Below are 14250 nucleotides of genomic sequence, written 5' to 3'. Positions count from 1 at the left end.
ATACTGGGGAAAATAATTTTGATCACCAATAGTGATCAAAGAATAGCATGCCCTTGGATTGAAAGGGGAGGTTGTCTTAATTTAGACTATTTGATTTTCTTCACAGATTCAAGGATTTAACATTGAAGATGGACAGTTTGCTTATGCAAAAGATTGTGCTTCTCTCTTCCCACCAGCCATTCTAATGGGTCTAGTGATGTCTCTGATACTGCTTCTTGTTTTAGCTTATGCTCTTCACATGTTGATGCACTTAAAATCCATTGACAGACATTATGAATGCAAAGCATCTTCTGCTTATTATCCACAGATGAAAGATATTGATACAGCAGATGAAAAAGAGCCCCTGAGAATCAATGGGCATGAAACTTATGAACTTAGAAGCCAACAATATTCTAAAATCTATATCTAACCATTATCCTGGGTGGCTGTTCTCATCCCATGGTTAGACAGCAAAGTGCTTCAAGAAACTTTTGCGGCTATGACATCACAACACAATCTGAAACAGAATGTCACAACTTTAATTTAAATCAAACAATTTCTCCTGATTTTGTGGAGATAAAAGTAGAAGTGCTGCAGTGGCTTCATAAAACCCCAGATCACATGAATGACTTTGTTATGATGTCAATATCAAATACAAAAGCAACTTGAAGATGAAAGGAGATGATTCATGGTCAGGAATGATTTTAAAATTATAATATTGACTGTGTGATAAATTAATTGCCTGGAACTTATCTAACAAGGTGGAATTTGCTGCTGTTCTAAAGCTGCCAAATTTTTCTTCCCAATGAAAATAAAATGTCACGGCCAAAGATGCATAACAAAAATAAAGGTCAGTTCTTCAGATATGATCTAGCAACATCATGTTCCTTCTGCCATAACCCTCAAGATTCTTAAACAAGCCTTTCCCTTTCTGCAATATACAAATGACTTCTATCTTGGTGTAGCAAAGAACATTTTAACTGCTAATGAGCTGGAAAGTGACTATGTGCATCCAAATCATTGTGTCTGGTTGCAGTGTGAAATGCAAATGTCAGCCAAACAGCAACCATGTATGGCTTCTGAAGATATTATATGATTTTGGTCAGTTACATCTCAGTGTTATACAGATTTGCTGTGGATAGCATATTTTGTGATGCTTTTGTGCCAAGAGGTGTCCTTGGCACTGAACATTGTTCACTTTTGTTGTATTTCACTGAAATTATGAACAGTTTTTGATGTTCCTTTCTTCTAATATTGAGCTAATTTTTATGGCATCATTTCTCTGATAAATGATCAAAGAATACCAGACTGTTGGCATTAATTTCAAAACGTGTCATTCAGAATAACATAAAAGAAAAGGAATCTCAGTGGGAAGAAAAAAATTAGTGTAGCAAACATTGCCTCTGATACTGCAAAAGTATGAGTGTTGTCTTCAGTTTTAATTTCCAAAGCCTTGAGCATCACATTTAATAATGACATTTTTGAAGAAAACCAAACAATTGTTCAAAGGCAGAAAGCCTCTGGTCTCTTGTAACAGTATAAAAAGAACCTATTGTTGTAAATCCTTTTGAATTCTACCCCAGATGTACCCTCTATTCTATAAATATACCTCCAACATAACATATCTAGGACAGCAATTAGAATGTTTTAGCCCATAGATGAAGAAGGTGTTTTGAAGCCATACCAGTGTAACCACTGCATAGGTGGCCAATACTCTTACAAAACTGAAAGTTATATTCTAGTGTACATACAAATTTTGAAATCACATAAATGTTAAATTTTAAGAAACATTATCTGAAATCAAGATAAGCCAAGAACTTAAACAAGACAACATGAAGCAATGAAGTGCTCTTAATTGCTTGGTAACATTTTATGTCCAGAATTTGGATACTATCATAGAAGGCAGAGCTGGATTTTGTCTAGCACTTTTATTATTATCCATGTCTTGGGAAAGGGATTGTGGAAACTATTCAGCTATTAGACTGCATTCTGTTTCCCAGCATTTTGTTGTCATCTACATAGCAATGAACATTCTTACCAAGTTTCAGGTCCTAACTATTCATAGTTCTCTTTTGTATGTAAAGGGAGAAAGAAAGAATATTGCACAACTTTTAATTTCATATGTTGTTTTATATTTAAAAAATAAAAGTATTAGATCAATAAAGCAGATTAACAAAGCAGATTACATATTAAAATTAGGTAACAGTATCCTAAAGTTCACTTTTCATATAAATAACAGAGTAAATGAAACAAAAATAGGAAGAAAGCCACAGATAAAAAAATAATTAAAACCACAGTATACCCAAAGTAATAAAATGGCCACCACGCAATATGCTATTATGAATATATTTGATAGGTTTGCAAAATACCAGGTTCAGATGGCAGCAATACAGCATCTTCTGCTCCATACATGCAGTTATTCTTTTATTTCTCTTCTGTTGCTCTTAATCTTTTCTAGGAAAAGGACCAGCTAAGTTGACAGTGTGTGTTTTCCATTTCCCCCCTTTTTTTCTTGAGTTACTTGAGAGAAACTACCAGGAAATTGCATTCAAGAATTTGCATTCAAGAATTTGCTCCTGTGTAAAGGGATAGAATTGGGCTCCCTGTGGCCTGTTGCATTTCCAGTCCTGCTCAGGTCACTGCTTCTTCCCTTGAACAGAAGAAATGAACAGCAGCAACAGAAATTGCTGGATGAGATCAAGGGCTCTGGAAATTGACCCCTACTTAATAGATGCCAACAGAACCAATTCCTAATGCAGGCCCTGTATCAATATAACCAGATTAACAGAATTGAAAGGGACATTTATTTATATCAATAAATTGTTCTCCAAATGCATCCCATGACTGAACAATGAGACATTCCAGAGACTCCAGCTGGCCCATGATTTACTTTCCATATAAGGAATCAGTAGATCTGTAACAGAGTAGCTGCAACATGCTGAGAGTTTACTAAAACCATTCAATTATTGGAAGGGGGTATTATTAAAGTAAGAATAGTTCTTTCTCTGCACTCAACATTCTCCACAAACTCAGTTCCATTACCTTAATTATTGCCTAACATTAACCATTGTTAAAAAAGTCAAATGGCTGCATTCACAGAATACGTTAACCTTCAAAACAGCAAAACATTGTTTTTTTAAAATGAACTTTATGAACTGAGTCACAGGGTCAAGCACCCATGCTAACCATAATACAACCTTTTTGATTTTGGTTAAGTTATTGGGTCGATGCAATTATTATGGCATGTAAATCATGGGTTTTAGTTTAGGATAAATAGCAATTTCTTCAGTAAATCATGGTTAAAATAAATCCTAATTCAGCATGAGACATAACTCACCTTATACACATAAGAGGGATCAAGTAATCTTCATCAACTGCTAAGTACCCAATAGATGTAAGCTACCAAATGACAAACAATGCTTATCTGACCATGTGCATGAAAAAAAAAAAAAGTACAATTGTCAATGATCTGGCTTTTCAAATAAATGATTGTATTTTATAACCAAATAATAACAATAAATTGTTTTCTAAATGCATCCCGTGGCTTTTAGTTTAGGGTAAATTGCAATTTCTTCAGTAAACCATTGTTAAAATAAACTCTAATTCATCATGAGATATTTAAACCAAATGATTGGTGTAAAAATCAGTGTATCTAAATGCTGCATGTTCAGAGAAGAGAAAATGCTTTCTGCTTCTTGATTTGCAAATAAGAGTACTGAAACCAGCCAGGCTTTTCACCATCTGGTCAACCTCCACAAATTTTCTGCAGCTTAGCAACTAAAAATTAAAAAGTAAGATCAGTTTGGCACTGGACACCTAATTTGGTATCTCACTCATGGAAATGGTAGAACATCCTTGAGTGGATTTTCATCTGTCATAAAACTGGGTGTTTGAGAAGCAAATATTTCAAGCTTTAAATCTGCACAGGGCATTATATAACACAATGTTTATATAGGATTTTGTGTCGACATAATTAGAATGCCATGTTTAAATTATTTATATGGTACAGCAGATGGATTTTTTTTTTTGACATTGTTGGTGGGCTTCTGGAGGGACAAGTTCAAGGCAAAAATCTGGCCATTCTTCCTCAAAGCATAAACCCAAATACAGGCAGACAGACAATAACAAAAATCTTGCTCCTTGGACTTTGGCACAAAATGTTATTTTCACAATGCAAGAGAGCCCCCTAGTGCCTGTTTGTTAATATTTGCTATTGTAATGTTAAGGTCTCTTTATCCTTTAATTTAGTTTTTTTTCTTTATTGTAATGAATGCAGTATGAGAATAAAACCATAGAAATTAACACCTTATAATGATAGCAGAAATGAAAACAAGGTAAGAATATTGTTAACCCAATTTAATGAGAGTATTTCCATGGGAAAGATGGTGGCATTCTTCCAGGAAACATGGTATATGTATGATTCATGGATCAAATTATTTACATTCTTGCTGTAATACAGTGCATTAGTTTTAGTATCTTAATTAAAGTTTTCATAATCAATAAAAAGTGGACCGTAAAATGCAGCATATTCCTATACTAAGGCACTTAGGCTGCCTATGTTGATTTCAGAAAAACTCCCCAGCAAGGTTGGGCCTAGTTAATACCAGTTTAGGAGATCACTAGAAAATCTTAGAGACCAAGTTTCTCTCTGTCTGTCTTTCTTTTTCTGTTATGTTGCCTCTGCATGTACATGCATGAACAATACTTCCACTAGGACAGCTGATAAAGGGAAACACCTGTGGAACCACGCACCTGGGTTGGCACCTGGGCAAATGTTCGCAGCAGCTGCATTGAGTCTTCTGGACAGCATGTGCCCCCTGCTTTGAGGAGGAGGGGTCTTTGTTCATTCCTACATATTTTGCAGAGAGTCCTTTCAAATGTTTTGTACAATCCTAATGCACGTTGCTTTAGTCTACATAAGGTGTGTCAGCAGTGTTCCCTTGTTTAATCAGGTGTGACAATGCGGTAAGCCCTGTGCCAATTATTGTAGTACTTAAGACTAATCGCTATGTAAACATTATTATATGAAAACAAGTGCATATTATATTGTTTGAATTTATTTAAATTTGAATTTGGAAAAAAATAAAAGTAGCTGGGCACAATCTAACCAAAGTTGTGCATATATGTGTGCACATATACACACACACACACATACACATGATATTTTCCCATTTAAAGGAAAAATTATGGATGCATTTAATCCTCTGCAGTTAAAACCAAAGGATTTACAGAAAGAAAGAAAAAATCAATTTTGGTTGGATTATACCTGGTGGCTCTGAATGCACTTTGCTCAGTCTGCTGCCATTCCTTGTCTAGTGACAAGAATAATAGTTTGTTGTTGTTGTTGTTAGTTGCAAAGTTGTGTCTGACCCATCGTGACCCCATGGACAACATTCCTCCAGGCCTTCCTGTCCTCTACCATCTTCTGGAATCCATTTAAGCTCAGGCCGACTGCTTCAGTGACTCCATCCATTCTCTGTCGTCCCCTTCTTCTATTTGCCCTCAATCTTTCCCATCATTAGGCTCTTCTCCAGTGACTCCTTCCTTCTCATTAGGTGGCCTGGTTATACTAAGTAATAGTTTCCCTGGTTATACTGAGCAGCTACCTTTGCTGATAATTGACAAGTTATCTATTATTTTGAGGAGGATCCTTCAAGGAAAAAAAAAATCATACTCTGTGTTAGCTTTTCTCAGTCAACTAGGTTTTGCTCCTTCTCCTTGTGATGTGTTCATCTGGTTAAAAAAAAAAATTGTCCTCACTGCTTGGTTGGCTTTCTGCAGAATAGAAGAAACAGCAAAGTCAGGCAAAAGGAAGCAGCAGGAGAGACCAGGATATTCTTTACAATGGGTCTATTGCAGATCTATGGACCTTACAAACACTAAAATCTTGATCCTAAAGATAGGGCTTGATAAAAGCAAGCAGTGACCTGTGTAATAATATTTTTTTGCTGCTGTATTCCTGTATTGACTAAAGCATGATAATTTTTTGCCTTGTTATGTATTCTAAAATATGGCAACACATTGTAATTTGGCTCCTTGTTATATTACAAGAGGAGATTGGTATTACTAGTTTGCTTAGCTAAATAAACATGGAACTAGGTGGTGCCTGACTGGAATATCCTATGGGAATGTCATGTGAGTTCCATTATGGAAAAAAGACTAATTCTAAATGTTTTAAATAAGACCAAAAAAGAATTTGCGACCCATATTTTCTATATGATGTAGTTTATTGTTAAAAATAACTATATATTTTCAAAATCTATTCATTTGATCATAAGTTATATTTAGTTATTTGTTTCGAAAATTTATATTCTGCCTACTCACATATGGCGACTAAAAACAGCTTACAGGACTCAAAACCACAATCTAAAAGAAATAAGAATAAAAATAAAATTATTAACTTCCCATCCCACCCCTGGCAACAATACACATTCATACCAGCCATTTAATGGGCTCTGTCCTGCTCTGGGCTCCCCAGGTTCACGGTCAGAACCATGCTTTTAGGGCCTTCTGAAAGAGTGTTAGAGTGGGGGCTAGTCTAATTTTTGGAGGGATGATGTTTCAGAGGGAGGGAGCCACCACGGAGAAGGCCCTGTATTACTGTATCCAGTTTAAATACTTCAGGCAATGCTGTCTTGCTGCCTTCCACTGACTTAGCCAAGCTCTGTAGGCTAAAACAGATAATTTTGTTCAAGTCAATTAAGATTAAGATTGTAAGCATGCATTAGACTAGACTAGACTAGAATTCTTTATTGGCCTAGTGTGATTGGACACACAAGGAATTTGTCTTGGTGCAAATGCTCCCAGTGTACATAAAAGAAAAGATACATGAGTCAAGAATCATAAGGTACAACACTTAATAATAGTCATAGGGTACAATAAGCAATCAAATCATACTAGGAAACAGTCAATATAAATCGTAAGGATACAAACCGTACTCAACGAGTAGTCCTTAATAGGTCTAAGTCTACATGGAGGGAAGTAAGCAGTGGGGTGCCACAAGGTTCCGTCTTGGGCTCAGTATACTCAATATCTTCATTAACGACTTAGATGAGGGAATAGAAGGGGAACTTACCAATTTTGCAGATGATACTAAACTGGCAGGAATAGCTAACACCCAAGAAGATAGGCTCAAGATCCAGATAGATCTTGACAGACTAGAACACTGGGCCGTGTCTAACAAAATGAAATTCAATGTAGAGAAAAGTAAAGTCCTACACTTAGGCAAGAAACACCAAAAGTACACATAGACTGGGTGAAACCAGGCTCAATAGCAGTAACTGTGAAAGGGATCTTGGAGTCTTAGTGGACAACCAGCTAAATATGAGCCAGCAGTGTGCAGCAGCAGCCAAAAAAGCTAATGCAATCCTAAATTGTATTAACAGAGGGATACAATCAAGATCAAGGGAAGTACTAATACCACTCTATAAAGCATACTAGAGTACTGCATCCAGTTTTGTTCACCACATTATAAACAAGATGTTGAGACTCTAGAAAAAGTACAGAGAAGAACTACCAGGATGATTAGGGGACTGGAGACTAAGGCATATGAAGAACGGTTACAGGAACTGGGCTTGGCTGGTCTAGTAAAGAGGACCAGGGGAGACATGATAGTGGTCTTCCAATATTCGAGGGGCTGCCACAGAGAGAAAGGGGTCAAGCTATTTTCTAAAGTGCCTGTAGGCCAGACAAGGAATAATGGATGGAAACTGAACAAGGAAAGATTTAACCTGGAAATAAGGAGAAACTTTCTGATAGTGAGAACAATCAACCAATGGAACACCTTGGCCTCAGAAGTTGTGGGAGTGCCCTCACTTGAGACTGTCAAGAAGAGATTGGGCTGCCATCTGTAAGAAATGGTGTAGGGCAGGGGTGGGCAACTATGGCCCTTTTATGAATTATGGACTTCAACTCCCAGAATTCCTGAGCAAGCCATGCTAGCTCAGGAATTTTGGGAGTTGAAGTCCACAAGTCATAAAGGGGCCATAGTTGCCCACCTCTGGTGTAGGGTCTCCCGCTTGGGCAGGGGGTTGTACTAGATGACCTACAAGGTCCCTTCCAACTCTGATTATCTGTTAAGCGACAAAGTTACAGTCATACAGTCACAAATGGGAGAGGATGGGTGATAAGGAGAGATGAAAAGATTAATAGTAATAATAGTGCAGACTATGTAAATAGTTAGACAGTGTTGATGGAATTATTTGTTTAGCAGAGTGATGGCATTCGGGAAAAAACTGTCCTTGTGTGTAGTTGTTCTGGTGTACAGTGCTTTATAGCATTCAGGGTTTGAGGGTAGGAGTTGAAACAGTTTATGTGTTTCATGGGATGTGAGGGGTCTTAGAAGTGGAATATAATATAGCCAAGCTGAATACACATTTCTTCAGCAAAGGACAGATACAGGAGATAGGAATTGAAAGAAAGGGGGTAGAAAAGCAAGCTGGCTGTAGTTATATTTGGGACAAATCCAGTGAACTAACCAGAAGGAAAGGACCCATAATTTCTATAGTATCTTAATTTGCTAGATTCATCATTCATTCATTCTCCCTGTCCTTTGTTTACCAGCCAAAACTTTACTGGTCTTGCTGTGCCTCTGGTTTAGAAAAGGATAATTTATTTGCTGCTCCTGTCTAGCACAACCTCTTTAATTAGCTCCTTGTAGATTCATAGCTTGTTTCTCTCTTCTGTTTCTTTGTCTTTCTCTCTTTCTGGGATATTCCAATGTGAGAATTTTCCATGTATTGATTTCTCCCATGGAATTCTAAGGTGCCATTTCATGCCCTTTGGCAATGATCTTTGAGCAGCATGAAAGACTTGCTTCAGCCTTTGATCTATTGAAACAAGGTAGTTGTGTTTGTAAGGTTCATTTTTTCCCTTCTTTTAAACAAAAGGAGCTTATATTAAGAAGTATGAAGACTGCTGGCAATTCTTTTCTTAGAACTTCTTTTCACTAGGCCAATTTTTTCCCCTTTCTTCCTGTACTGTTGTAATTTCCTATTCTTTCAGGAGATATAACCAACAAGGCAGAACAATTATCATAAGCCTTAGGCATCCATCTTCAAAGGAAGTTAGGTCACGAATGCCTTAAAGTAACTTAATTTCATCTAAAAGTAGCACATCAATGCAGATGCTTCATAAACAAAATATATCTTCTAATTAGGTAAGTTTGGTATTATGTGCTCACGACACAAACTAGAATTTTCTTCCATATAGCTTGCAAAAAAATCAAGCAGATAACTAGCATGGAGAAACCTGAGAAAGGGTTATGCAAAAAGAAGTTTTTACACTACAGAGCAGCAGACATTATCTTATTGCACAACAAAAATATTTTGTAAGTAGGGTAAATAGGTGCAATAAGTGCATAAGAATCAGCATGGGACCCTCTGCAAAATTCTCCTTTAAAATATTTTTAAAGGATCTATTTCTTCAGACTGAATGGGAACTGTTAGAAAATGAAATGCATGCCCTACATGATTCTGATAGTCACTTGATGACCCCGTTTCTGGGGTCCTTGCTTCAGCCCTGAGGTCCAATGTTATCTGTGCCACTACGTAGATATTATCTTGGGAAAAATAAATAAATGACAAATCTGAAAGAAACTCATTAGGATAAAACAAACATTTTGTTATGTTTATAACTTTACTTTAGAAAGGAACAAGTTTATTGGGGGGGAGGTAAAAGAAGAAAAAGCAGAAGGTAGAGTTTAGGATTGACTTATTTATTATTTAAATATATTTCTGTGGGCTTCTTTAATGAATTTTCAGTTCATAATTTTAACTCTCATCTAAAGTGTTTTGTACTTAATTTTTTTAGTTCGTTGATCTTTGTAAACTGTATGGGCTTCAATCCACAATCCTGTGAAACTTTGCAGAACAGTGGGTAATGTCATGCCAATACATGTTAAGATGCACTGCCTGAATATGTTGCCACCTGCATGGATGAACAAAATCCGCAGATAGTCTGGTCAAAAAACAGATGTGATCTGAAAGTAGTATGTCTTCATTTCTGTAGTATAGGCCTCTAAAAACTTGTGCATTCCTGTTCACCGCAGACAATACTTTCAAGGAATAACTGATCAGCCTGGAGATAAAACCAGCTAACAATAGATAGCTATTTTCTGTTCCTGCAGGTGCTTAAATGATCTGCCCACACACATATGCTTTTGAGGTCAGGAGGATGTGACTCCTCACTGAAATCTACAAACACAAAGACAGTGTACCACTTCAGGTAAAAATAATAGTTTCCTTGGCTGAAGGCCATGTTACATTTTTCCAAGCACATAATGCGTCTGTTTTTTGTAACTGAAGTATTACCATAATTATTTAAGGCAGAAAGAATGAACATTTTTGACAAGACAAACATCTGTGGAATACTTCTGGGCTTCTGAATTTTAAAAAAGCAAGCCCACTAATGAAATACAAATAATGTAAAATGGAACTACATTGTCCCAGTTCACACAGATATTGTGTGATTCATTAAAAATATGTTCATTTACAAGTATTGAAACCATAAAACAGGATATAAAAACAAAAATTAAATGACAGTATCTTAAGCAAGGATGGGATTCAAATTTTTTAACAACCGGTTTTGTGGGAGTGGCTTAGGTGATGGGCGTGGATTGGTGGTCATGTGACTGGGTGGACATGGCTTGGTGGTCATGTTATTGGCTGGGTGTGGCCAACTCAATATCACTCACATCGAGGCACACATCTCCTTGCCTGGCCTCTCATGCCTGTGGGAATGCTGCAATAGTCGTAAGTGTGAAAAATGGTTATGTCACTTTTTCAGTGCCATTGTAACTTTGAATGGTCACTCCGTACAAGCAAAGTACCAGCAAAAGAGGTGGAAAAAACTCCAGAGAAGTTCCAGAGACAGGAAGTCTAGTCCTGCCAAGGATGTAATAAGGGTTAACGGAGAGGCAGTTTCTGTAAACAACACCTGAATGTTTCCTTCCTGCCTTCCTTACAGGATTAGGCCAGTAATTTCTTCTAACAACCGGTTCTCCGAACTGCTTAGAATGTTAACAACCGGTTCTAGCGAATAGGTGTGAACTGGTAGAATCCCACCTCTGATCTTAAGTAACTAAAGTCTTTAATTGATATTAAAAGTTAATAAGACTGAAATTGAACAGGGAAGCAGTGGTGATAGTCTACCGGTTCGGCCCAGTTCTGCCAAGCCGTAGCAGCAATGAGCAGCGGAGGCCGAACTGGTTCTCTCCATCACTCTGCTGTTGGGCCCACCCGCCTGCCCAGGCTCCCACACTCACCTTTATCCTCTGAATTTGAAGTGCAGCTGCTTGTGCGGCACAGAAGAGTGCCATGCGGCACCTGCTGAAGCAACTGGGAGAGTGCAGAGCTTGCAGGAAGCGAGTTAGAATGCCTCTGCGCCCTACGCAAAGTGCGTGTTTGGTGCTCAAGTGCACACACTTTGTGTGCACGCACAAAGCACACCCACCAAGCCACGCCCACTGAACCAGTCGTAAAAACATTTGAATCCCACCACTGCAGGGAAGGTATTTACACATGTGCTTGTATTGAGAATGCCTTGTTTTGGGTTGTTCCATAGTGAATGTCTGGCAAATGGATTAAATCCACAGGGCAGCTTGCTTGATATTAATTGCTGAGCAATTAATACATGAGTGCTCTATCAGATAGTGAAGTAATTCAGAACTTTCTATAGTGATTTTGACCTGGTAGCCAGTGCCATGCATTCAAAATAGGGGTAGTGAGTTATCCCTTCAAATCAGTGGTGGGATTAATTTTTTTTTTTTTACTACCGGTTCTGTGGGGCATTGCTTGGTGGGCGTGGCAGGGGAAGAATTCTGCAAAATCTGCAGTCAGAGGTGGTATTTGCCAGTTCTCCGAACTACTCAAAATTTCCGCTACTGGTTCTCTAGAACCAGTCAGAACCTGCTGAATACCACCTCTGCTTCAAATGTCCACATGTATCAAAGGCAATCATATAAAGAATGAATTGTAATAATCTAACTGAGGTTAATGTTGGGAAATCACTATGACCAAATTGACCCTTCCCCAGACTGGGGAGACTCATTAAGCTACATGAACTCATGAACAATCTGGGGAGAAATAAGAGGAAACAAATGATGACCCACATTTTTTGACGTTGCAGCACAAACTCTGATACAAACTTATCCTCTCAAAATCTCATGATGGTCCTCTACTGAGTATCCTTTCAGTGAACCCTGTTATTTGAGAGAGGGTATCAGAAAAAAAGTATCCCCTCAACCACTTTTGATTCTGGTTGCACTTCTCATTTGCTTCAGCCCCAGCCTCCCTGCATCTTCTATCACATACAAAAAAAATATGCTTGTTTTTAAAGAAAGGAATGCAACAAGAAACATTTTAATTCAAAGAACTAAATTTTAATCCCAGTGCCTAGTTTTATACTTTTTAGTACTTAAAAAATTTAGTAGGAAAGTGAACAGCATGAGGCCTGGCTCCTTTATGTCACAGATCTAATATTATGAACATAGATTTTGTTTTTGATTTTAGTGGAATAAGAAAACCAAAGGGACATAACTCAAGGGAGAACTGAAAAATGTTAACTTACAATGCCAAAAAAAAAAATGAGAGGAAGATAATTTGATCATATCTAAAGCATCATCAGAAAACCTTGCATTCCTTGAAATCTATATGATTCCATTTATTCACTAACAAAAGATAAAAGGCAGAGTTTATGCAAAGAAGGTTCAGGCTTGCTTTTCAGGAAGTCTATGTCAGATCCAATACCTGAGGCATCATCTTTTGCCTGAACCTGTTTCCTTTCACAGGCATACTTCCGCTTAAAATGGAATATTTTAATTGTCTTGGCTGAAGAATTTGGAATCCGTCCATTCCCTCTGCCTCCAAATCTACATTTTTATTTCAACCGCTGACTATTTAGCACATGCTTTATTTGTCTAAGAAATACCAGTTAAACTATTCTGAAGTATTACTGTGAATTACTTCAGCAGCATCTAGCTATTGCAATCTTGATTGTTAGGAAGTAGCCAGCTTTATTCCTTTCCTGCTATTTTCTCTACAAAAGTAATTTTAGGCTGATCAATCATAGAAAGTCTTTTCAGTTAGGAAAATAGTGTAACATGAAGATTATAGGAATAGGGTATTTTCTTAGAATAGATGTATTATAGATGCAAGGGATAATATCATACTAAAAAGGGTTTGCCTGATACTTTTAAAAAATTCATCTAACTGTCTTCCAATGGACTAGCTAGAGACACTATACAGGGAGACAGGAAAGATATGGACTTTTTAATGGACTACCTTTCAAAGTCGTGGATAGGTTAGACAAAACATTGAGTTTTGTTTGGTTTAGCTAAAATGTAAATATAATTGCATATAAGTCTAGTAAATTACATACAATTGAACTATGCCCCATGTCTGTAAGAACATTTCCCTTTTTAATTTGGGGATTATTCAGGCCTAATTCATTACAAATACACACACTCACAGAGGACTGTGCTGTGGAAAAAGATGGGAAAATATGCCTAATATAAATAATGTAGGCTAATTCTGCCAACTGCCAGCAGTTTGATCCTGACCAACTCAGGATTCCATCCTTCCAAGGTTAGTAAAACGAAGACCCATATTGTTGGGGCCAATATGCTTTCTGTGTAAACTGCATAGAGAGAGCACTGTGAAACATGACAGTAAGTCTATTGTTTATGTGTTAAGATTTAATGCAAATAGTTAGTCCTATTTTGGTTGTATATTTTTGCATGGATAAGCCTAACATGGGAAGAGCAGTGAGCAGCTCCTTCCTTCTCTAAGTTATGTTGATGATCTCATTGGAAAATTAGTTTCTACAACCACAGCATGGTTCTCTGTGGTGGTGAATCAGCTGCCCTTGAATTTTTGTGATTCAGGCTCAGGGGAAATCTTTGATAAGCTATATCCATCAACCTTTTTATAGCTCAACTATGATGGGAAAATTCACTTAAGAGACTCCGTTACCTTTTTTGTTGATAGATATAAGTATATTCCCATGTAATGATTCTGATGCTGAATGGCTCTTATTGACTTTAGTTGAGCTATCAACTAAATATAATTTGAGGATGATGGACTGGTTTTAGCAATGAAATATTGGCATTTTAATCATATGCTTTTATCAGTATAAATCCTTACATACTTAACAGAATTAGAATTGGCTCATAAGTGGCTCATAAACTTTCCCATCTATACCAGTGGTGGGATTCAATTATTTTCACTACTGGTTCTGTGGGCATGGTTTGGTGGGTCTGGCTTGGTGGGCATG

The 14250-nt window shown here is 37.3% G+C and overlaps 1 protein-coding gene across 1 annotated transcript in view; it reads left to right on the top strand.

Annotated features, from left to right (window-relative positions):
- LOC113414125 (V-type proton ATPase subunit S1-like protein) overlaps window positions 1-1282 on the top strand; it is a 31259-nt gene extending 29977 nt beyond the window's left edge. The window contains 1 exon segment of the mRNA XM_087958228.1: window positions 107-1282. Coding sequence (XP_087814354.1) covers window positions 107-409 — 303 coding nt within the window. The 3' untranslated portion in view covers window positions 410-1282.
- Window positions 1283-14250: the final 12968 nt, after the last annotated feature.

This window comes from Notechis scutatus, chromosome 2, assembly GCF_049901735.1.
Source record: "Notechis scutatus isolate UNSWTSFEM ecotype Mainland chromosome 2, rNotScu1.2, whole genome shotgun sequence".
NCBI lineage: Eukaryota > Metazoa > Chordata > Lepidosauria > Squamata > Elapidae > Notechis > Notechis scutatus.
Note: the sequence above shows the minus strand (reverse complement) of the source record. Positions and strands in the feature narration are given on the sequence as shown.